Below are 26,015 nucleotides of genomic sequence, written 5' to 3' on the forward strand. Positions count from 1 at the left end.
TGCATCAATTGCATTAAAATGTTTGAAAAAATGTTCATATATTTTTTTAAAAATAAATTAAAACTAAAGAAGAGTTTCTCTTTTCACCATTATCGACTTCCGATATACAATAAATTAACATCTAGTTGCTCTGTTTGATTACTTTTTTTTGGTAACACATAATTGCAATGTTTACGTCAATTCGATATTTTTTTTTGTAAAAAATAACGATTACAGTTGATCAACAATTAATCGCAGCAATTTATATATATGTATAAAAATCGGCATGGACTTGTTCATGTTTCACAAACAGCGAACATATTCACAATGAAAACAATTACTACGAGACAATCTTCGCTTATAATTAACCGTAGTAATCAAATTAGATTCATTGCACGCAATCGCGACGGTTGACATGAACAGATATAAAGAGAAGCTGTTTTATTTCCCGGGAAAAAGATTCCTCGCGATTCTTATCATTTTTTTTTTTTATTTTTTTTTCTGTAGCGACAACGATTACTTGCCAAACACGAAAAGCGTTACAGTCGTGACAACCATTCACTCATGCGAAGCCTTACAAGTGCGCGTTCCAATTTCACAAATCGAACTTCAAGATCACCATTAAACAACGTCGTTCCGCAGAAATATAATATTATGTCGGGAACGATCACGAATAAATTTTTATTCAATAAATCACTTTTCGGTAATTTTACGTCGTGAAGCGCTGTTATCGACATTATTTTATCACTCTTTTTTTTTTTTTTTTTTTTTATTACATTTACTTCACCGTGCGGCGTGACGACGTCGCTCCTCTCTTCCAACCAACGTCGATTCCACAGAACGAGAAGAGAACGTCTCGCAGCACCACAAAAACGTGCACCGAAACTGTCACTTATTTCAGCAAGTGTCACTCGATGCACGGATCGTTCATGACTTCCGGTTCTTCGAGACCGTAGACCCGTTAACAGATAGACCACGTTGACTGGAAACTCGAACAGTCGTCCTCTTCGCCAGCTTCGAGAACGTTCTTTGATAGCGATCGATTCAAGATTGACGCTCGTGACTGCATCATCGTTAGTACTATTAATATTTTACTAAAGGGCGTGTATATTACACACATACACACACGACGTCGCACTGCTATTCGTACTGTTTTCACTTCGACGGACGGCCCGCACGGATACCGGCATGCGGGTTTTCTTTAGACGATTAAAACCAATATTAACATTCAATTTTCCTCGCGAGAGGCGCTACATATTCACACTTTGGGGCGAGACCACTGAGATACGTGTCCGCGGCAACGCGAAGAGATGCTTCACCTGAAGTTAGGTCGAGGGACATCTTCGTTAAACCGCTGGCCATACTCTGTAAAACAAAAATGCGAAGACAACCGTTCGATTAGAGAACATTGACACACGTGTGACAAAGAAATTTTCGCAAAATTTTATACAATTTTCCCCGATCTATTCGATATGTTTAATTTTTTACCAATATTCCGAAATTTATCCGATAAATAAAACTTGAAAAATAATTAATTTCATTGACTCCAATAAGTAATTAATTTGAGTTTAGGTACCAAAGTATGTATGTGTCTGTTGAAATAAACGTGAAATATTATTTCTTCGCAATACAAAAATATAATTTATCCTGCTTGGTATTTATTATTCTCTCTCACGCACACGTCGGTAGTTATTATATTATTAAGAAGATATGCGGTAACTTTTAAAAGCTTCCTGAATCGCAACGCGATGAATATTACTCGCCAGGCGAGTAAGAGATAAATTTGTCGTGTCATGTTGGTTCTCGGTGAATAGAAGAAACGTCCAACATGTCCTAAGGGGACACGTGACTGGCAGTACCAGTTTACGTTAAAGTAGCGCTGATTGACGCGTCGCACTTTAATCCCAAATTGAAAATGTCTATGACTGAGTATCGAACTGTTCAATCCCGTTCATACAAAAATCAACGATTGATACAAACTGTAGCAACTACGATGACAAAGCTATATCATCAAATACGGAACTTTAAGTAACACTATTCTTCGCATTGTATATAAAACGGAATTTATATTAGACATCGCGTTATAAACTAAAATATTTCATAGATCGATAGGTTTCTACAATTAGTAAATATCGAATAATAATATTGAATATCAATATCTCTCTCCTTAATTTTGGCCAAAAAATTGAACTTATGCAATTTACTTTGTCTTCAACATACAAAGATACCCTATGTGCGAGTTAAATATTATTTTAGATGCAGATCAATTTCGCAATAATCTCTAGCTTCCAAAAGGTTATGAATTAAACCTCCATCGATGTTGACTTCGTTCGCGACTCGAAGAAGCAGCACTTACGTGAGTAGTCCGGGATTGGGATCCGCCTGGTACCAGGAGTACTGCGGCATATAACCCGCGTGATGCGGCGGCGGTGGCGGTGGCGGTGGATGATGCCCGGCCGTGTGCGGATGATGATGGGTATGGGGCGGCGCGTGAGGATGAGGGTGATGCTTCATCTCTCCGGGCCAAGCGGGCGCCGGCGGGCTCTCGTTGTGCTGAGGCGACATCTCGCTTCCGGGGCTCGAGCTCCCGGGAGTGTGACCGCCGCCCCCGCCACCCATACCGCCTAGGTAACCCGTCGTCGGACTGCCCGACACGGAACTTCCGCCTCCTGAAACACAAACGCGAACCGGGAACCATTTCAAAACTGCTCCGTGTCTCCGCGGCCGCCGTCGCATTCACAGTCGCCAGTGCTGCGTTACTGCAGCTGCGTGCGCCTGAATGGGACCGCCGTCGTAAATTGTATTAATCGTGCGAGGGAGCTCATTGTGCGCGCTAATGCATCTGTTGGCCACCTCGGGACGGAAAAGAGTTTCCAGAGTGGTCACGCGCACGTTCGATTCCGCGACCTCTAAAGTTGAGCCCGGGGAACAAGAGGTGTAATATACATATACATAGCACATCCCTCACTGTACGTCACGCTTCCGTGATATTCGGCCATTTAGAAGCGCTTTGATTTTTATCTTCCCCGAAACTTTGTGTTACCTTGACGCTATTCTTAAGCACGGGGTGGCTGGAGTTTTGTACTCATTAGGATAAGTAATGAGACACATTATAAAATGCATATATTTTTCCACATTTATCTGAATACCCGCGGGACATTTAAGCTAAGAGAATAATATTAACACGACTAGCTTTATTTAATTACGTTAATACATGATAAAAATATATTCTGACAATCGTTGATGTAAAATTATGAACAAAAGGAGAATATAATTTTTATCGTTTTTATACACATTATATAAATAAAAAATAAAATAAAATAAAATTGTATATACAGGTACACTCGAATCTTACTGCGTGAGATGATGATGCGTGTCGGGAAGTATGTGAACATGCACATGAAATTTTGCTACGTTGAGTGGCACTCCTAGCGAAGAGAAATTTCTCAAGATGAGGTTAATTACGTTGCGTCTCTCGTGGCGAGCATTTCCGAATAAATCACTCACGAAGTAGATTCTAGATTATTACCGTTAACCGTAGAAAGAGAGCAGCGATGAAGCAAGTGATGCCGTCGTCGACAGCTTGCACGGGCGGTGGCAAAATATCCGCGTGGTGATGGAGAAAGGGAGAGGAAAAATGCGGCCCGCGAAAATTGCATCGAATTATTAGTATTGTAATTACAGAGCAAAGCGGAGATTGCGACGATGATGCGGTAACTGATGGAGTAGCTGTCAACCGCGCAATCATCGCGTTCGCTCGCCAATGACATTCAATTAACGTTCGTGGACACTTGCTCGATTAAAAATTCGTGGATAATCGTAAAAATAGATCGGGCAATCGTGAGAGTGAATCAGTCGAGTCGATTAAATAAATCTCGAATGCAAGTTCTTTCAAAGCGATCGACTGTGTGATGTAAACACATAAAATATTTGTTATTCTGCTAACGTCAATGTGTATTTACCTCCTTGCATAAGACTTCCAGGTTGACCGGGTTGAGGGGATGGTCCTCCGGGTAGAGCAGTTCCACCTGCTAAAAGACTGCCGTGCTGGCCACCACCACCACCCCCGCCTTGCTGCGCGGCCTTCATCATCTTCTTGTATTTACTCCTTCTGTTTTGGAACCAAATTTTCACCTGCAAAAAAAATTGCAACGCATGCGCTTGAAATTTTTATAACGACTTTATACATGCTAATAATTACTATATAAGTATTTTTTTTTTATATATCTATATAAACTATTTAATTAATTATTTTTTGTGTACTACTTTATTTTAATTTGTCAGTTGTAGTTTACGGAAGTTTTATACAAAATTGTGATTTAAAAAAATGTATCGTTCGACTATCGATTCGGTCGTAGATAGAAATATACTTTGCAGACACACTATGAGGCATGCCTGAGTCTAATTCGATGCTTCGCATCATCGCTTCTCATCGCCGAGTTAAACTCGGCGACGAAGATGAAGAAAAAAAAGAACGCTTGTCGTTTCGTAATCATCGTTTCTTTTGCCTCCTCTGTGCAATGCATAGAGAACCGCAGCAGCAGGCAGCTTCGTTGTCCTGTGGCGCGAATACCGGTGCGCACGCGCGACCGCTAGGATTGCACACATGCGGTATTTTTTTTTTGTCTCAGCATCCGCACACATGCGCTGCATGCACGTGACGTGCTAGCTCAATCTTACGTAACCTTGCCTCGCGCGAAGTTAAGCGTTGCACGTATATACGCGAAATACGCGATATTCACGTTTTGCACGGCAGCTCCGGATTCAAAGAAAGACTAGGTGTATCTTCTGACATAGTTACATCAAAATTGTTTCACAAAACTAACACGTCGTTCTATAAAGACTTTTTCAACTTGTGTGTTCCGATTGCGCAATATCATCATATCTCGTTATTTATTTAAAAAAAAAGTATAAAGTATATCACAAAAATATATGTAAAGTAAATATAAAATATATCGTACTCGCTATATTCGCTATAGAGACGTGAAAAATACCGTTTCAGAATGAAAGATTACTTTCTTTTTCGCGATAATCTTACAGGTAGATCGCAAACACAGTCAAGCACTGTATTATTTTATTTGCATGCGATAAAAAAAATGATTTTTGTTACAGACAGAGACACGGCACAAAAACGATAATTACACTTTCTTTTTTTTGGTTATTTACGTGATAGTACAACGTTACCGAGTCAATGTTTGAACACATTGTGTGTGTGTGTGTGTGCGGTGCAATGCTGATAAAAACACTTTTCCTTGTAAAATGTGAGACACGTTTAAACGCGCGCGCGCGTGCGCGTTTTATTGTAATTAAGTAAGCCTGTTCTTTAGTTTTAATGAACTCGTTTCTATATGACGCTGCACTACTTCTTTCTATATGCGTTTCCCGCTCGTTTTCCTCCCTGTCTTCTAGCATCCCCATCGCCTGGCTGGACAAACTAACTTAGTTAATTAAAGTAACTGGCCGGCTTTTGATTGACGTTCAAGGTATAAAAAGTTGACAACACGAGCCGTGTGCACGCTGCCACCAGGCATTATATTGCGCAATGGAGGAATCACGGGTTGACGAAGTCAATATAACGAGAGATGTGATTCTCTCTCTGCCAAACAATTGCTCTCTGTGCACGATGTGTTCAAATAAAAAAAAAACGAATAGAATATAAAATTGATTTGGACAGTTTGATAAGTTACACAACACCGCAACAATAGTCTAAACCAACAACTGTAAAATTTATTGTAAAGATAAAAAAAGAATACAAAACAGTATTATAGTAACAATAATAATAATATTATTATTATTGTTATAAAGATGTAAAACGCAATATTTTTATGAGCAACCGCAGAAGATATAAAAAAAAAGGTCTGAAATAATCAATCAACAACGTGCCAGTCGCAGCTTTGTCGATGCAGATTTCACTTCCCGCTCACTCTTCCCTAAAATGCAGAACGATCGTGTGCCTAAAGCGAATCACAGTCTCTAGAAGTTAATCGTTAGGTAAGGCACGACACTTTTGCATTATACATAAGCACGAAAAAAAAAAAAAAACTAAAAATAAACCATAATTCCAATCTTGCTGAACACGCGTCGTCACACTCCCTCGTGGCCTCTTCATTAAAAGCGCGGCACGAGCTGAGGAAAGAAACGCAACGTTTATACGGCATTGCTTCACGAATCGTTCTGGTTTATACACGTGCATCTACAGAGTAGATTGTAAGGTTTCTTAGAATCGTTTCTCGTTCCTCTTTCATTTTTTTAACAGCAGATTCTTCGATCAATTTAATTTTATCAACAATCCGGAAACAAAAGAGAACAGAAATATTCAAGAGAAGTCGATTAAAATTTAAATTTGCAATCTGACAATTATAAAAAGATAATTAATGCCAGACTTTACAGAAAAAAATATACGTCTGAGCAAAATCGTTGGAACACACTTGTCGTCAGTGCCTCTATGAGCATATTATGAAAAATATGATAATATCGACCGTGTATCGCCTTTGGTTGGCGAGCGTGCGCTTGGCGTGCCGGTGCAAATAAATCTCTTTCTAATTGCTCGCTGAAAAACTTGGCCGCAGTTGCGCCGAGTAGAGATGGCGCCCGACAAAGGCCAGCAGCGCTAAAACCCGATCTCGGACATGCTTTATTTCGCTCAACTGGTCGGTCGGCAGGCCAGTCGGGACGAGCGGATTGCGTTCGCCGCCACGGCGGTTTGTTTATTGATATTTACAACCGGCGTGTTGACAGGCCACGGCGCGCATCGACGGTAAGGGATGCGCCTTCGCTCGCGAGGATAATGTCGGGGCGATTGCCTTTTTTCGTGCGATGTGCCGGCGGCTTCTCTCTCTCTCTCTCTCTTTCCCGTTCTCTCGCGGCATGTGGGATATATAGTTGCGCGTGTCACGGCGCGCAAAGCTTTAATTAATATCTTTTTTCCAGGTGTCGTCGGAACACGTTAGACACTCGTACGAGAACGCTTCTTATCGCTATCGCGATAAATTCCGCGCAAACCAACTGAGCCGCGTTTTACGATTCGGTATCTTCTGACTTCTACTTCTGATGTATGTTACGCACATAATAATAAGTTTGCGTGATTATTTCATTCCGGTCGATAGAGAAAGTCTTGAAACGCGCATGTGAAAAGATGGAGTTTTACGGCGCGAAGTGTGGTCCCGAGATAATAATGATTGTTCTCTCGCGGGTGAGTACGACGACGACAGGCTCGGTCGTCAGTGATTTATTACTTCTTGCTCTGCTCTTTACTGCGTTATTAACATTCTTCCTATCGAACACTTCCCACAATTTGCGTACCGCTCTTGAAAGAGAAACTGTCATTCTTTAGAAATTTAAGGTCATGTACACAATACCTTGTTCCAACGATACAATAACTTTCTCTCTCTCTCTCTCTCTCTCTCTCTCTCTCTCTCTCTCTCTCTCTCTCTAAATTCATTAATTTATTATAAATCTTTTATCTATTTAGGTTTAATTAGATACAAATCTTGTTTCCGTTTATTTTCTTACAAAAAGTTCGAGAAAGATTACACACGAAGAAAGCGCATCAGGTGTTATAAATAAATGAAGAAATAAATGGCATTACTTCGCGGATAAGCAATAGAGCCGTCGGATGGCCGCGAGGTAGCAATCAAAATCGCTTTACGTCGGCAACATTATACAACAGCGACGCGAACGAAGCGTCTTCGAAGCGGTGTGTTCTCGCGCGGCTTCGCGTCTTAAAAGAAGAATATATTCGAACGAGCGAAGCGAGGGATACGAATGTGCCCTGACGCCAACGGGCACCAACAGGCACGGTGGCAAGCTGTCGTTATCTCTCGGTTGGACTTAGACGCGCGTGTTCTCTCCGCGCGTCGAATAGCCGTCGGGTGGCCGCGCGCGAGCGAACAAAAATTGCGGCCAGAGCAGCCGGTGGTCGCCTCACCACCTCACCTCGTCTCGTCTCGCCTCTCTCGTGAGGGCAAAAAGAAGAGGCGAGAGGACGCCGTTGCTGCCGCTCTACGCTGATGTTGCCGCGACCAGCAACGGGCTTCCGACGTCGCCGTGGGCGAGGAACTCGGTAACAGTTCGCGTTGTCGATATCGCTGATGCATACTCAATGAGCGACGGATCGTCGCCCGGGGGTAAAAAGGAACGGGAGAGGAGAAGCTGGCGGGTAGAGGATTGGGAGAGCGGGTTGCAATCTAAGAGACAAGTAAGATTTTAGACGAAAAAGTGCAGCGCGAATCGAAGCCGATGCTGTTTAATATGTATGAGTGGTATCTAGGAGTAATATTATGTCTGTATAAATGGAAACGCTCCCACCCGATTCGATCCGCGTCGGGCCTGCATCCTTGGATCGCGATGCAGCTCGATGATTTGAAGACGTTACGCCTAATACGAGGGGGGACTGCGGAAGGATGAGTCGTTAGAAGTTGCGACCTTCTTTTTGGATGACTGAAACTGCGGATGTGACGTCAGTGCACATCGTTACGGAGAAATATTTCATATAGATGCGGTGCCGATAATACAATAATCACAAATATTAAAATAATATATGATATATTAAATGATATAATATTAAATAAAGACAATACAACGCGAGTAAGACATTGTTTGAAAAAGTGTCTCGGTTGTAGTTGCGTACATATTTGTTGTTGCTTATTTCGCGTACAGCACGTTGTTCGGTATTTCGAATCGATAGTGTTTGCTCTGCCAATATTGGTCGAGATGACATATGTGGTCGGCAAACTCAATTGTTGTAAATGCGATTAACATTTAGAGACAAAAATATAGTTCTCGACTTGTGATAATGCGCGTCTCGACGGTGGTAAATTATTTCTTTATGCGTAATTCTAGAAATTGCTAATTGCCATTGTAGAATTGCTATATCTTGTGGAAGTGTTATACGGTTTATGTAGTTTATGTGTGATGTACACAAATATACATACACATATATCTGCTATCTTATTTAAGACCTAATAAATTAAATAAACTATTGATTCTATTATGATGCGTTAGAATTCGGCAAATTACCTCAACAAGTGTCAGTCGACTGCAATTACGTTATGTGCGATATATGTTCTCTGTTGTTAACCTCATCGTAACTCATCCTTCATCTGATTAAAACGGAGGTTGGACAATTAAATACAATTACGACGATGTCGATGGCGATTATCGCGCGACCAGACGATACAGGTCAGTGAAACGTAACAGTTTTTAATACATCCTCGTAACAAACACACAATTGTTAATTGATTAATTGTAAGAAAACAAACTTACTTCGAACTATATTTCATTTATTTATGCAAGTTTAAACATTCTTTAAATTACGTCATTTTGATTGTCGAACACTGCAATGGCAAATCAAGGACTGAAAAATCGCGCGCGTTTCGAATGTCAAAGTCGAAAATTATAGGTGCGCGAATTACATCGAGCATTCATCTCCTCACGTCGAGATCCATGCGAAATTGAAAGTTATATTGCGTCGCACACGTTGGATCGAGTTATTCCCGCGGCGGGTCGATTCCCCGTCACACACACAGTGTGTGGGGATTCCCCCCGTCGGCACGTTCTGAATGATCCAATCTGTCCGCACAATAAATAATCACGCGTATCGGTACGACCTACCTGCGGCCGAAAGCCGTAACAAACTAATCCGTCATCGGTACCCGACGCGGTGCATTTTTGTTTGAGGATTTTCAGCGAGCGTCAATCACGTGACAAAGAGTATGCAGGTCGTTCTATCTTCTTCTATTTTTTTTTATATAATACTTTGTACGAGATATAAGTAAATCAATCGACGAGCAAGATAAAAATGATCAATAACTGAATGAGTCTGTCTGAACGCGCACATTCCATCGTATCGCTCTGATGTGTCAATAATCACACACAGACGAATGCAGCTGTGTAACATATGTCATATATTTCGAGGATAGTCGTCTGGTAGGACACACGGCGGATATCATAAGCGCCTACATTTCCAGCTATCGGCTGGGCGAAGGGGGTACAGAGGCGGGGGAGGAGGTCAGGGAGAATAATAACAGCCGTGTAAATGCGTCACTAGGGCCCCGTTCGTTCGCATAATGCTATAATGCCTTTTTTTTTTTCATTTCGCTCGCCCGCTCACTCCCACAATGCAACGTCGGCCCCTCCGCTCTCTCTCTCGCCGCTCTCGTCCACGCGTGTTGGAGCCCCTCGCTGCTTCGGCGGTTCCCACTTCCTGCCTGGCATCGGTGATGCGCAGTGCCACCTTAACAACAACGAAATTCCCCAGCGCGCTGCAGCGGGTCCTCTTCGCTTTTGTTCCGTTCACGGTTGTTCCTTTTTACGTGTATCACCGCGAACGTGTAGTGTAGCGGGAAAGTTTGCGACGGAATACGATGATGATACGAGAGGAATTACAGATGCTATCGGGAACCACCCCGTGATTCGCGTGCTGCATAGAATCCGCGTGCGAAATTCTTTTCTAAGCTCTTTTTGATTCTTGCGTGGCGGATCGTATATCCTTCGTAATCCGAAGGACGATCTTGATCTTCGTGCCGCGCTCGCACGACGCCCGAAGGCATATTTAATTAAAATTAGAACGAGAGGGTTATTGGTTTTCATCTTTTTCAGCAAAATATAAATAGAAAATAAGAAACACCGAGTAAACTTGCTACTTGATTTACACCGGTTCGTGCTTGTCGCGTCGCTCGACACGCAAATCTTAGATACTATTATCCGGTGTGATAATAGGGACCAACGTTGCGTCGCGTACAATGTTGCCCGCAATCGCCGCTGTCGTTTTGTCGACCGCTCGGCGACAACACAAAGCCGCGCGTGCTAGCTTTGTCCGGTGAAATCTTAATCGGAAGCGCGATTATATCGCGATATCGTTATTATACGCTTCGCGCTCTCCGCGCCGCATTGGCGCGAGGTCGCGCGAAGAGACACGAAAAGTGGTTGAAATCGAAACGCAATTCCGCAGTGGGCTCACGTGCCGCACACAACGGTGACACCGTGACGAGCGGAATACATACGCGCGACCGCGCCGAGCGGTACAACACCGTCACCGTTCCTTTGTATCATCGCCATTTGTTATTTTGTACATATTCATAACGGCGTTACATCACCGGCGCGTACGTACCGATGTGCATTCTCTCTCGCGCGATGCCTTTTTTCCCCCCTATATACTGTTTTTTCGTCGCTTTCCGTTTCCACGTCCACGGATACCAATCAGTGGTTGTCATCCATCAACGTCCGCCGGTGATGCGTTTCGCGCGGATTTATCGGGTCCTGAGGAATGACCGTGCAGAAACAGCGCCGTTGCGTCGCAATTAAAGTGCGATTAATGTCCCGCGCGAGAGCGGACCGCGAGTCGATGAGTTTCGCAGCTAAAAACATTTTTGACGCTAATTATTTCGTTATTTGTTGCAGGAAAACACGCGATGAAAACACAAATGCACGATTATTCATTGAACAAGTGTGAATCGAGAATTCAGTCCGAGATCTTCCAAGATTGTGCTCAAAACAACGCTAATTAGCGTTTCGTATCTCATAATTTTTCCGTAATAAAGCAATACTCTTCTTTTCTTAAGGAATTACGCAAGGTGCCATTAATTGTTTTAAAGTTAGCTAATCTGTCTTCCTGAAAAACATCTTATCGCCAAGAAAAACGGAAACAACTTAATTAATTTTCCATAATTAGTTATGTTCTTCCTAAGGGGAAAACGTAAACTCTTCTCTTTTAACTTCCTGTGGAGAAGCGTCAATAAATTTTCCTTATCAGTCATACACTCTATCAATGTAATCCCCCCAACCAATCGGAAATTTTTTTTCACGCTGCGTATAATATCTCGATGAAGCCTCTCTTTTTCTCTCTTTCTCTCTTCCCAGCTATTTCTTTAAACTGCGCCGATGTGCGCGCGAGGCATTTACGCAGGATCAGCCGCGCAACCTGTGGTCCTTGCGTTACGTGAGAAATCTTCGAACACCGTTATTGTATATCGCGCCGGCTGTCGTTCGCAAGACACAAAGATCCTATTCATGCGCGTTGCAATTGCATGTGCACGCGTAAGAACCGATCCTGACTTCCACCGCGCACCATTGCTTCGCGCTATCCTCTCTGAATACCTCTTCCTTGCTCGTTCAACCTCGTTACCGCGTTACGTCGCAACGCAAAAAAAAAAAAAGCATTATTCGCAGCGAGCTAAAAGCAAAACGCGTCTCTCTATAAAATCGAAGAGCCTTCCGATCGAAAGCCACAAACACAGACATTAATGCCGCGGAAACGCACACTTGATGCCCGGTCCGGCACATCGCGAAACTCTCAATCAAACATAAAAATCACGTTCTACTCGAATTATTCGATATCGTTTCTCTATTTGATATAGTAGCGGCAATTATTAATCATTCTGTATTGAATCATTATTAATAGGGCGGCAGTGTTTTAATGACACAAGTCATTAAGATCTTTATGGCGCTATTAAAATTAATTAGCGTTCGTTTGTTTCGTCCGCTAATTGAAACGCAACGATTTACAGACGGTTTCTTTTACCGAAAGAGATAAGTTTATTCAAAATCAAAAACTTTTGTAAGCTTGATTTTATCAAGAAAATGTTGTATTAAATGCAATTATCTTAATTTAACAGTATACGAAATATTACGATATAATTATCAAAACAAATAGCAGTAAAAAGTTCTTTATCGCGTATGGTATATCGTGAGAGATAGATTTTTTCTTGAAGTCGCGTAATCGAAGTAACGCGAATAGCAGAAGAACCAAATTGGCACATGTGCGGGGATTTCAATGAGTGACCCCGAAAGTGACGTGGAGAATCAAACCGAGCGCATCTTCTTCGGCACATAGCGGCGCATTTGGGAAAACGCTAAGGCCGCTTCGCAATTTTCACGATGGGCCTGACGGACATTCCCATGTCCGTGTTTCTCGCGAGTTTCCACGAGACGGAATAAGTCCTCGTTTGTAGGTGGGTATCTTCGTCACGGTGAGTGGTTCACAGCATGGTTTACCGGACAATCGTGGTGGACGCACTCGAGGACGATGAGCGGAGACAGGGTCTGAGAGAGAGAAAGAGAGTGAGAGAGAGAGAGAGAGAGAGAAAGAGAGAGAGAGAGAGGAAGAGTAAATCGGAAAGAGGGAGAAAAATAGAGGGAGATAGACCGGGGAAAATGAAGAAGAGAGACGCGCTCGAAAGAAAGAAAGAGAAAAAAAGAAGAAAGAGAGGGAGAAAAGGAACCTTCTTCTTGGTAGCGGCAGCGGAGAAAGAGAACGAGGGACCAACGTGTACACAGGGACGCGAGAGGGACGAGGAGAATGTCGTGCTGTGCTCATCGAGGTGTAGATCCTCGTCCCCTGGGTCGTTCCCTGCACCGTGGTCAGCGTCCCACTAAGCCATGGTCACGTTTACGTTGTCGCTTTAACCGCGTCTAAACCGTTGTCGTATGTGGCAACGTTAATCTTACTCGATCTTACGCGATCATCAGGATTTGTGCCGTCCTTCCGGTGAGCGACCGGTTTCTCGCCGTTATATACGATAAATTGCGCCTGAAGAATATTAGCGGATACCGTCGGACGTATTACTCACGGTATAAGTAGGCACATCAATAGACGAAGGATTGTGCAGCGAAGCTTTTATATTCGCAAACACATATTGATTGCAATAAAGAAAAGATAAATCGGAGGTTTTTACAAAACGTAAAATCGAGGACGAGGATGTCAATCTTTCTTGCGGAACTTAACGGTAAAATTCATCCGACAACGTGACAAGTGCCGCGACTTCTCTTTCTTTCATATTTGCATGACAACTATCCTATTATATCCGAAAGTTCCATCCCTTTTCAGCGAAACTTGCTACTCGGCTCGGTCCTTCCATTAGAACAACAATGAGGCTCGACTTTCGACGGGACAATGCGAGTATTTCGATCTATCTCTCGTGGCACAACAACCAGAGTGGCTTCTGCGCAAAATACGGTATTTCTGAACACACGCAGTCCTCGTCGCGCGATAAAATCGTTGCGCCGCGCCTGAGAGTTTCGCTTCGGCGAGCGCCTCGCGCTTCGAATCGCACCTGGCGCGAGTTAGCAGGTTGCCGAGCGGCTGCGGACCGAATTGGTACCGCGAAAACATTGCAGAAAAATTAATATGTATATGCCGCTGTAATAAATCAACATTGTAATTACAGAACGAGAAAGAATAATGGATAATTGTATGCAAATGTCAAACTTTATCTTGGAGAATATATATAAACTTGAATGAGAGAAAAAAAAGAGAGGACCTTATTAATCTCGAGCGAGGAACTTTTTAATTTTAAGACATCTTTATGTCTGATCTTTGTGTTATCGTCACGTGTGCATGTTTATGTTTCACCTCCGTAACAGTCTCCTATGCATGCGTCCACTTGCTTTGCCACGTCGCTAATGCGATCGTTTGTATTTTTCGCGATCGTGTCGCGGAAGAGGAAACTCGAGCGTTCCGCCAAGCTGGTCGATATCTCAATCTCGCCTCCTTTTTTTCGCGCGTGGCTCGAGCGTGTATAGCGAATACTTGTCCGTCTCGAAAGCAGTCCTCTCTATACGCGTGTACTTTACGGGTTAGACCGAGTTGTTCGCCACCCAAGTGAGCCGAACGCGAGCTGTACATGGCGTACGCCGTTGCCTGTCGATTTCCGTAAAAGTCTACGAATGCTATCGCGTGCGGTCCGGCGGAGCGCGAAGCCGGCTCCTCCCGGTCACCTAAATGGACTTTAGCGCTTCCACGAAAGCGAGCGCGAGGACGCACCGTGATACACCGGTATACTGCGTCCTTAAGGCGGCCTTAGTTCCTTTACATCTTCATCCGTGCACGTGACCTACCGCGAGGGCTGGCGCACAAACGAACAGGTGTAAGATGCACCGCGGAGGAAATGGCGGAACTAATGTTACCGCAAATCGTTTAACGCGCACGTATGTATGTTCCATTCATTATATCCGTTGTACAACGGTCATTTAATAGCGCCTTGTGATTTTTCTATCAGATCAGCTTCTTTAAATTCGAATTCTTTAAATATACTTAAATGTGCGGATAAAAAGTCAATCTGTATCACAATAATTCTAACAGAAACTAAGAATCTCTGACAATAATTTTAACAGGAACTAAGAATCTCAACAATTCAAGGAATTCAATCGACATTGTCGTCAAACGGTCAGCGAGAATCTGTAATTAACGGACTTTGCACCTCTGTCTGTGTGTCCGTGTATATCGGGAAAGAAAAAAATGCCGCGTGAAATTATGTCACCGCAACCGGATCCCGCGCGCGGGGATTTGTCAAAGGCGCGCGTGTATTAAGAGATTAGCTTCGTGCGCGCCGTGAAATAAAAATTCCGCGATGATCAATCCTGCCTCGCAGGCGGATGCGGCACGTTCAAAGCGCGCTAAATCACACTCTCTGAAAGAGAGAAAGAGAAAGGAAGAAAAAGAATAGAAGTGAGAGCTTTGTCGCTTGCCGACGACGGAGGAACGGACTTCTGGCGTTTCGCAAGCCGGAAGAAGCGAGTCGCCATCGGGCGCGGGGATTTATCTGCGATCGGCGAATCGCGTCGAATCGCTCGGCACTTCTGACGCGCGCGGGATGTATGCAAATGCATCCGCGTGCAAAAAAAAAAAAAAATAAAAAAACCTCGGCGTCGGCAGCAGACCGACGCGCGCGTTTACAGCCGTGCGCGTCCACAACAACAAAACGGACGGAAACGCGGCGAGCGAGTGACATCGCGCTGCGCTACCGGTGCGCGGTCGCAGGATGATGAAGTAGATTCCCTCCTAGGCAAGGATGTGCGTTATATATCACGCGCATGCGACCGCCGCGCCGCGCGCGCGTCGATGCGCCTGCACGCGCACCGACGTAAGTCGTATAGTGTGACGGCACTTGAAGATAAAGTCTTATCTATCGCATATAACTGCGCGCCGCGTATACACAACAGCTCGCGCGCGCTCGCGTGGGATCCGCCGCCGATCTCGCCGTCCGGGAAAATCCCGACGATCATTAGCATACGCCGTATACGCGGAAGAGAAACATTTCCATTCGATCGCGATGATCGCGGTATACTAACCCGATTTGCGCGCGCTCGCGCTCGATCAATGGAAACGGCACGGCCGGAAATCACCGTGTAACATTGTGTTCGCGGGCACGACATTTACATTTTAAAGTGTCGGTAGGAACGTTACGACGGAATTTACATTTCTACGAATATCCCTGGAAGAACGTGTTATACGCGCCGAGATCTAGATGTGTTTCACATTTTGAGCACGAAATAATTAATGTAGACAGAATAAAAAGATAGATAGACATAGAGAGAACGAGAGAAAGAGAAACGGACACAGAGAGTGTGTAGTATATATCTCGAATAGAGTGTACACCGTATTATACGCTAAAGTGCGAAATTGAGTTAGAGTTCGGCGAGATGTGACATGATGAGCGTAAGAGCGGTAAATGATGATGGGACAAAAATTCGTATGCAACGTTTTGCGGTTTCACGTTGGAGATTCTTACGGTTAGATGACGGAACGGTACATTGTGTTTGAACGTTGTGCGCGTGTGTGTATGTGTATACCGCTGCACTTTCCAGGTACATCGCCTCGGTTAACGGCTGGAAACACTCGCGTTCGACACAGCTTTCAGCGGCGTTCTTTTCTTATCAACTCGTCCCGTGTTTTTCGTCTTAACGCTTTGACAGACGTGGCGGCCGCGCGGTGAGAGAAGCGTACAAGAAAAACGCTTCACGACGCGTTCGCAATCATATTACGCGCTTCCGCATTCGCGTCGCGGTGACCGATTCTTCCTAAATTAAAGCACACAAAGCACATCGTCGTCAGTTTTCATTTTTATCCGCGCGTCTTCGCGCGCGGAACATGTGGTCATATTGAATTCCACTTTTTTACGTTGATTGACGAGACTCGCTACCCTAGATTACGTTCCTATCCGAGCGATAGCTGATCGTGCGTAGCGTCAAGCAAGTCCCAGGACAAAACCTGTGGCATCGTCCGCTAGTAAGCACAAATTCTCATCGAGCAGGCGCGTCCAACGTACGTGTGTACATATACACGCATACACGTACAACGGCGAGGAGCAGGACCCGTAAGCCGCAGCCGCATTATCCGAAGTACTCTTCGGCGCATAGCGGGCACATGCAATTTTCGAGCGGGTTCTGCCAGCTGGATGTTGGAGAAGGAAAGAGAGGCGACGAACGAGCAGGCAGGGAGAGATGCGCGACGAGGAAGCGGCAGGGAGGAGGTGTAATTTTACCCCGGTTGCCGGTAATTTCACGCTTTTACTCGGGCAGGTTAGCAAGGCGCAGCTTGTTCTCGTGGAAAATGTCGTGCCCGTTCGCGAGTTCTCTCCCTCGATTCTTCTCCTCTCCCCTCAACCCTCGCGCAGTCCACGGCTTTAAAGGTCTGCTAGCTCACGAAAACGCAGACGGCACCGGCAAGATAGTTACGGGACATGAGTTTCTCGCTCGCGGGATTTTATCGCCCCAGAAAATCTTCCGGTGTGTGTGCACACACGCGTGCGTGCGTGCATGCGTGAGTGCAAGCGCGGCGAACGAACTTATCGTCGGTCTAGATTCGCGACTGTTCACTTATTAGCGCGCGTTTGTGATTTATCGCGCACACACGAGCTCCCCAGAAGATTAAGCAATCCGATCCTTAACGCCGCTGAAGGATGCGGCGTGCTAAACGGGAGGTTATCGCGAGTGTCGTAATTATGACGATCTTTTATGTCCGTAAAGATATTAATTCCAGAAAGAATCTGATTTTTTTCATTTTATTTATCGTAAGAGCGAGGCCGCAAAAAAATTGAATGATTTTTACGTAGTCTCAAGAAACAGATCGCAGAACTTTATGTGCTGAAGATTAAAGAGATGTGTGTCTAAATATTCTCTTCCACTTGCTAACATAATCCGCATACTCATTGCGAATTATTACACGAGGTCATTATACGCGAACCGCTGTAATCACCTCTCTCATTCCAAATTCCGCCCTTTCTCCCCGATTAAGAGGGATTCCCCTCCTCTCCTGCATATAATAGCATCGCGAAGATGATTAAAACTGGTTTCATCAGTTATGCATAAATAAATAATATCCCGTTCCGCGCAGAGGAAAGAGGAAGCGTTCTGAAATCACACTGATCATAGAGCTGATTTGTATCATTTGCTCGTGCAATGCATGTGATTACCGCGAATGGTGATGTATCGTTCAACTTCGCTATTGGTTGGGCTACTAATAGTAAAAGCATTTCTAATAAACACATGCGCGCAGTAGCGCGGACAGATATGCCGGGTAAGAGAATTCTAGACTCTCTCGGCGTTGGCATTTCGCTCGCAAGGAGCACCTAGCGATCGTTGATAAGCGCGTAGATGCGCCCCAAGGTGTAGGCGTAATAAATTGTTTGCTGATTCTATTGAGCCTACACGATAGCAACAATGGCAGAAGCGAAAGAGAGAAGACCGGCGGATGAATAATGGCTCAGAAGGCGCCGAACGAGCTTTATCGTTGTCTTCTTTCAACGCTACAAGGGAATTTAAATTTTTAAACCTTTTTGGTGCCACGCGTTCATCGCAGATGTAATAGTTTTTTTTTATTCTGTTTCACCCATCTGCCTCTCTCTCGGTGCTTTTAAGTATTTTAATGCGTGGTATGTTTTTTTTATATTTCGCGCGAGCTTCAACCTTTGTTTTGTATTTTTGCAACAGTCTCGAAAACACATGAGGTGAAAAATTACAAATCAAAATTGTATAACACATATCGGAGGACCAATTTGTCCGCGTCATAACCTCGTTGGCCGAAGTACTTTCACCGATCAGCACGTTATTCAATTTTACTCACACTGCAACTATGCCCCGTACGTCGATAACGCACTGTAATGACGGTTACATATCCCGTGACTAATTTCTAGCAATCAGCTGCATCGGCGTCTGCGTCGCAATCGCAAGAATATTGTGCAAGAAAAACTGAAGTTTTACTTGCTTACTTTGAACAGGATGCAAGTATGTGTTCGGATTTCAACATGTCAAATCTTTTTCCTTCGTCTACGTCAACTATGTTTACGCACACGTTAGCGACAGCTACCTGTTTCCTTGATATCATTTTTTATTATACATATTTTTCATAGTGTGTGTTGATGTCTACACGCACGCGCGTATACACGCGTCTTGAAGATGTCGATATGTTACGATAACAGGCTTTATCCTTCGTTTTAACGAGCAAAAAAGTTTTTGTTTTGAATCTCAATGTGATTAGAATTCATGAAGTTGCTATATATAGACACGTATTCATAGATTGCTGACATACAGGTGCTACTGAAAAAATATGCTAGAAAAATTTCATTAAAACATAAATACGAAACAAATAAAATTTATTTATTTTATTTTTCGTAATATGTTTCCAAGATAAAATTGAAAGATAACGAATCTAGCAAAAATTACGGAATTTCATTGCAACAAAATTATTTTCACAATAAAAAAACATCTTTAGCGCAAAAAAGTCATCTTCATTTCTAATCCATTTTCGACCGATGCTGATCGAGATAAAAACAAAATGAATGCTAAGAACTAAATTCCACACACTCGTTTTTCCTCGAAAGACACAGATGATAAATATCAATTATTCTCCTCATAAGATGTCAAAAATAAAATACGTGCCTTTAATCTCTCGCGAGAATGCATCGAGCGGATTATTAATAACTCGATTTAACGATTCGCGCAAGGGAATCCCGAGTTGAAAAATTGTTTTTCCGCGAAGATCAATCAGAGATATATCTGCCGACGGTGTTTTTCAGCTCGTTCGTTATATCATATATGTTTTCTACCCTGTCGTCGTCGGTGAATCATTAACGACTCATCAAAAGAACCGCGCCGTATTCGGTTCTGCGTTTCCAGAAGTTAAGCACACCGATGAAGATCGCGTATCTCCGGCATCTCGCGCACCATGCGTCTCACGTGAGACTATTGTTTCGCGTTTTCGCGGCAAGGTGAGGTGGTTACGCAACGCGCGAGGGCGTAGATATCGTGAGCATCACGATTCTCAGCTAAATATGACTAAGACAGCCGCACGCGTCTCACTTTTAGACACCGTGTCCCATCACCTACTTCAAAATCGTCAGAACGTAATTTACTCCCTGATGTAAATCGTATATTCAGACTTACACAAGATTTTGTGAAATCAGGTTCTTAAGTTTCAATTATATTATATGCGATATTTTTCATCTGCTCATTATCTAATGTTAAATTAAAATTTTATAACTAATAAATTCTATTTTTCAATTTCAACACATTTTTTGTTACGTCTTATCCGCAATATTCTATAGACTATTTTCTCGCTTCGCAGACAGTTTATAGCCGATCGTGACACGTACCGATTTTTCGGCGAGAACCCGATTTATGAGTGTCCCATACAAGTGTCGAGTGTAAATCACCGGTGAGCGTAAGACGCGAGGAAAAGTGGGACGCGTCGTGCGAATACGAAGTCTTCGACGAACGCGGCGAGAGTCGATTTACAATCGCAGTGACATTTCGCTCCCGTAAAACTTCGATTGTTTCAGGATACCCGGCCGACGCGCGAAACGTCGGATTTATTTAATAAACCTTCCGTGACCGGCGTGAGTGGCGCTCGTTGACTAAGCGCGGTAGTTATGATGGCTCGACAAAGCGATTTATTTCGTTCCTTATCTGAACAGCGTTACGACTATAACCCACAACATAAGTCATATTTACATATCTCGAAATACAAAACAAAATGCATATTTATAATATGGTTACAAGACATGTAAAATCATCACATGTACGTCGCTTGAACACAGAAAAATAGATAATGAAATAAAAATGAGTGTTTTTGTATTTACTTATCTCTGTCGAAAAGGTGACGCACAATTTCAACCCTTACGCTCCTTACAAGATGTAAAATATTGTACCTGTAAACAAAACAGAGAAAAAAATAATTATTTATGTACATTTAATTATTTAATTATTTTTTAATTATTAATTTAATTATTAAATTTATATACATTTTTATCAAATATTTATAATGTAATGCTTTAGGATAATATTTTTGTTTAAAATAGTTGCCTAATGTTTCTATTTAAAAAATCGCAAATCCAACTCGCTCTTTATACTTTGCTTAAGTAGAGACTGCGTGCAATGAAAAGCAGCAACAGCAGACCGGTGTAGTTAAGGCTTAATCGGAAAATTGGTCTGCTTAAAGCACCACGTACGGCGCGTGAGTACGTTTTAATTACCACTTCATCTAGCGGACGTTCCGGTGGTTATTAAATGTGCTTCTACAGGCACAATTTTCGCACAAGACAATATGCTACGTGACCTTAGGAAGCTCGCTTGTTGTTTTCCCGGCGCCTTTGAGGCGCATTCTCATTAATCTCGATCGGTGAGTCAGCTTGGAAGAACTTTCATCGAGGCGTGGGCCTCTTCCTAGGATTTACCAAGTGCTCTATTCTTCAGCATACAATATTTCGCTGGCTTACAGTCTCGTGGAGACCACCATACATGGTGACGAGAGTTTGTTTCATAATTTCTAGCATTATCGATAATATCAGCTTGATTAACGTTTAATGATTGAATAAAAAAGTGTGAAGAGACATTATTTCATCAGTATTTATTCCGTAATGTCTCTTGTGTGAGGGATCGATGGAAGGAAGACTCGGAGAAAATCGCGTGTGCGCGTCGCTAGAAATCTTCATTAATCAGTGACCAATTAATCAGGCGGTCAATTATAGAACGCGTGTGCGTCGCGACGCGAGCCCCCTCCAAACGCGACATGCAACAACAGCCGCCGCCGTAAGGGGAAAGCCGTTACAAGGTGGTAGTTGGGAAATGGTTAATAGGACAAATTACGCTAATAAAAGGTAACAACGCCAGCCGTTTTCACGGTAGAATAACAATGCAGGCCTCGCAGGTCCATTTGAATATTTCCCTAATGCCGGGCCGGCGTGGCGGACATGCGCGCGCTTTTTCGTACGCATCAATGCCCGTAGGTACGTTCGTCGTCTGTCGTCCGGAAGGGTAGGTCTTCGAAACTATTTCGAAACGCAGTCAGTCTCTCTCCCGAGGGCGCATGTCGGCGCATTAAATTTCGTTCTGCTATTCTGATCAGCCGTCCGTTCACGTTGCACGCGCAGAATTTATCGCCTCTTATGCTGATGCATTTTTATTTACGTCGAATGTTTCGCTCTCCCTTATATAATAGCCCAAAATGACTTTATGTACGTTATTTATACGCAATTTCTGCAAGCTCTTTTCTTTGTCATTAAAACCAACAGTAGTTTTAAAGCAATAACTAATAACAAAGAATCGTAATTTAGAAATATACAGTTTTGAACGTAAGTAACTGTCCAAGTCTATTAAATGTTTTTATTTCACCATCGAAATATTTTATTAGAAGAACAAAAAATTCAATATAATCATTCTTGCTATTCCAGCAAAAATGTTTCCTCAATAGAACTGTGAATAAGAAAATCAGAATATTTTTACAATGAGAGAGAAGATATTCGTGTGTCGCGACGCGCCATATTTTCATGATGGACGCATCGGATTTGGTATTGGACGAGGATCGATTGGCGGCAAAGCGAACGGTCGAGGGGATTCCCCAAATGCGAGCCTGTGCTAAAAACACGCTTAATTTTACCGTGACACGGGAGTATCGGGTGCCGGCCAATCGGGACGTGGAGCGATGACGCGGTGAAAAAAAAAAAGACATGACCAATGAAGCCGTACGATCGACGGGGAGTAGTCTGTGTCGATAGGCTGTGGCTTTCATGGCTTTTTAATGCCTTCGAGAGCTCGGCGATGGTACCGACAAAAAATGGCCTATAATAAACAGCGAATCGCAAAAGCGTCTAAACACATTTCGTTCGCAGACATTCTTACGTTCGTGTAGACGCGCTCCGCGTAATGCACTCTCTGAATATTTCACAATACGATGTGCTCTCTCTTTTAACCCTTAACGGTGCAACGCGACGCTTTCTACGATGATGCACGTAAGCATTCCGCTCGCGAACGCTATAAATTCCTGCCGCGGTTCCTAATAGAAATCTTAATAGCAAATTGCGCAAACAACTGTGACTGCTCGCAAACTCTTCCGGAGTAATGCAACGGCTCTTGAGATATATATGAGACAAGACGCAAGTCGCAGTAGGCTAAGTTTGTCGTGAATTTCGGAATAACCTACGTCTTGCGTGCAAGATATGATGTGATCTCTCTTTCTCTTTCTATGTGATGTGCCTAAGCAAATCTGAATTACATCGTATCCTTAAATACGTAATTTTCGTGCGGCAAATGTACATCTCGCGGGTCGTTAATTCCGACGCTGTACACGAGGCGGACGCGAAAGGCGGACGCAATTCGTTTCCAGACTACGTTTTTCACGAGCTACGCCCGTTTTACGTTCTGAAACCCGTCTGTTATGACGATCAGGTGTTCACGCGCGTTTCCCCTTTACTCCGGCAGCAATTACATGTACATATACATGAATTATTGTGACGGACATCACGATCGCATCAGGCGAAACATTTGAGTAACACACGCACGTCTCGAAATTTCATCGCCACTTCACCGTTTAAATAAACCCTGAGAGAGTTTGTATTAAACAACAAAAACGAATGCATAATTTATTCCATATGTGTACATCTTGCATCAGATACATGTATCTGATGTATTTAAGGCATGTACTCACTTTATATAAGCCCGTACTCTTCAAGAGATTAAATATATAGGCAGATATCACACAAGTTGGTCTGAACGACATCTGGCCTAATGAGAGATCGCATAAGAGGAAACTCATTCTCAACGTAAACGCGTCTCTCGTAGCGCGAACGCTCGCGGGTTAAATACGCAATTTCCAAGCTCCGCGGCCGTTAATTCAGCGCAACAGATACGAAGAGAGCGAGCGCTCATTTCAGTTACCACTTTTCACGAGCCGCGCCCGCTACTGTAACGGCGATCAGGTGTTCATCAGGTCTTCCTTTGCGCGGTGCTTACGAGCGGCGGCCGCGCGGGAGCGGGACGGTTTTACGTACGTCGTCGCACCGGGAACGGGGCGGTGCCGCGCGCGAGTTGGACCGCGCTGCGTTTGCGGAGAGAGAAGCGAAACCCATAAACTTGCCTAGTGTGTTGTAACTTCGCGAGCAGTAAATGCGCCCTGGATTTCCATGCCGCGGCTGCGAAAACGAGCGCGCTTACGCGTCCGCAAAACGTATAAAATCGCGGCACAGCACGAAAAGCCACGCGAACGCGCGCCGCTCGCATCGCAAACCGGCCGTAAAACACTGCCGGTCTCTTTTTCACGATCTCCCATGTGTTTTCTTTTTGCTTCTCACCTGACGTCCCGTTTTGGCACAGCTCGGTCGGAATGCCATTATTATTTCTCGTCGTAAGAAACTGTTCCATTTCTTGAGTCTCTGTACACGGCGATCGGAAAAAGTAACGGAAAAATTTACTTCGTAACTTTACGTGTGATATCGCATGATATAACAATGTTTGTGTGTGACGTTTAACAATACGTTTAGAACTCATTTTGTTACATATTGTTGTTCTTTATTGTTACTAAAAACGTCATTTTGGTGTGACAATATACGTATGTGCTGTATCATTCTAATTGATTTCCCGCTGTATTTCTTTTAGTCACGATGCTTATTAATTATTCTGTCTTGGCTCGAGCGATCGATGCCCAATAAACAAGCCGGTGTGCTTATCGGCGCTGCGATCAACGCAGCAAACGGTCGTTCCTAAACTACTCCGATCTTTAATCACGTCTATTGACGTGCAATCGCGGCATAATCGCTGAACGTCAAAGCAATAAAGCACAAAGTCCAAAATTACATGCTTGTCATCGACACCGTTGGTGTGTATAGAAAACAACAATGCAAAAAAAAACCGTGATAAATCTGTCTTGCGACACTTTTGGAAGTATCAAGAGCGCGTAAAAGTCGCGCGGTATGTACGATATAAACCGTGTATTCTGTTTCTCGCGGCTTTACGACGCGGTTGGTGCGGAGCAAGTTCTTTTACATCGCGCGATCCCTGCCCTTTCCTTTTGCTTCTTACCTTGCCCCGTCTTTTAACATTTACCGAAGAGCGCTCCTATTTCCTTTCCCGCGCTTTTTTTACCCGCACCATTTCGCCGCTGATAAATGCGCGGTATAAAGCTGAGACATTTTATTACGTATCTGTACTTCCACCGCACGATAAATTGTGCAATTCGATTTTTTCTTTTTATATTTAGCATTACTGAATATCTCTCTTTGCCTGTCTACTTATCTCTATTCTTTTTTCTCTCTCTCTCTCTCTCTCTCTCTCGCAAAATCGAAGCAAATTATCCTTCAATCTTATAATAGATTCAATTGCAAAAGCATAAAAAAACGTTTTACCGAACAAATTTTTTCACAACACTTTAGCAAACACAAGCGGGTTTATTTGTTTTTCGAAGCACGATAATGATTTCGATAAATACATAATACTGCCCCAGAAAGATAGGTTCTCGGTCAGAACTCGTTTCTTTCTCGCTATAACGCAGCGCGATATCAATGAACACGGCAAACTAGACCGCATACGGGCGCGCGCGGTCAGCGCGCGAGATACGAGCGACAGTAGATACGATTTTAATCAGCCCGATCGTAACGAGGCGGCCTCATTAGCAGCCGGTTGCCCTTACGACTTCGATAATTGCCCGCGGGTAACCGGTCGTCGGCGCGCGTATATCGCGCCAGATCTGCCATACCGTAGAGCAGACGATACGGAAGAGAAATTATTTTTTTCGCGCGGACCGATGCGCGCCATGCATGCGCATCCAACGCGCTCGTCAACGTGTGGGAATTTCGCAGTCGTTAACGCGCGATCATTAAGCAGAGGGGATTTTTAATGCGGCAAGGGCGGCGGTAAAACTATGCACAGTGGCTCGCGCGATAATAACGGCACTTTAAAGAATCCTGTCGTTACAATCCGCAAACACATCGGCATCTTGTTAATTCTTAATTTATGAACCGCACGAAGAGCCATCAGGATTACATTATTGC

The 26,015-nt window shown here is 43.6% G+C and overlaps 1 protein-coding gene across 2 annotated transcripts in view; it reads right to left on the reverse strand.

Annotated features, from left to right (window-relative positions):
• Window positions 1–729: 729 nt before the first annotated feature.
• Window positions 730–26,015, reverse strand: part of LOC109852670 (homeotic protein distal-less) — a 71,632-nt gene continuing 46,346 nt past the window's right edge. The window contains exons 3-5 of one of the 2 annotated variants that reach the window (XM_020424045.1): window positions 3,942–4,113; window positions 2,336–2,648; window positions 730–1,344 (exon numbers count right to left, since the gene is read on the reverse strand). In XM_020424045.1, coding sequence (XP_020279634.1) covers window positions 1,326–1,344; window positions 2,336–2,648; window positions 3,942–4,113 — 504 coding nt within the window. In that variant the 3' untranslated portion in view covers window positions 730–1,325. Of the gene's footprint in view, window positions 1,345–2,331; window positions 2,649–3,941; window positions 4,114–26,015 lie in introns of those variants that run through there. The other variant, XM_020424054.1, reaches the window with a different exon arrangement.

The sequence above is a fragment of the Pseudomyrmex gracilis genome, unplaced genomic scaffold, assembly GCF_002006095.1.
Source record: "Pseudomyrmex gracilis isolate BER0280 unplaced genomic scaffold, ASM200609v1 scaffold_1, whole genome shotgun sequence".
Classification (NCBI taxonomy): Eukaryota; Metazoa; Arthropoda; class Insecta; order Hymenoptera; family Formicidae; genus Pseudomyrmex; species Pseudomyrmex gracilis.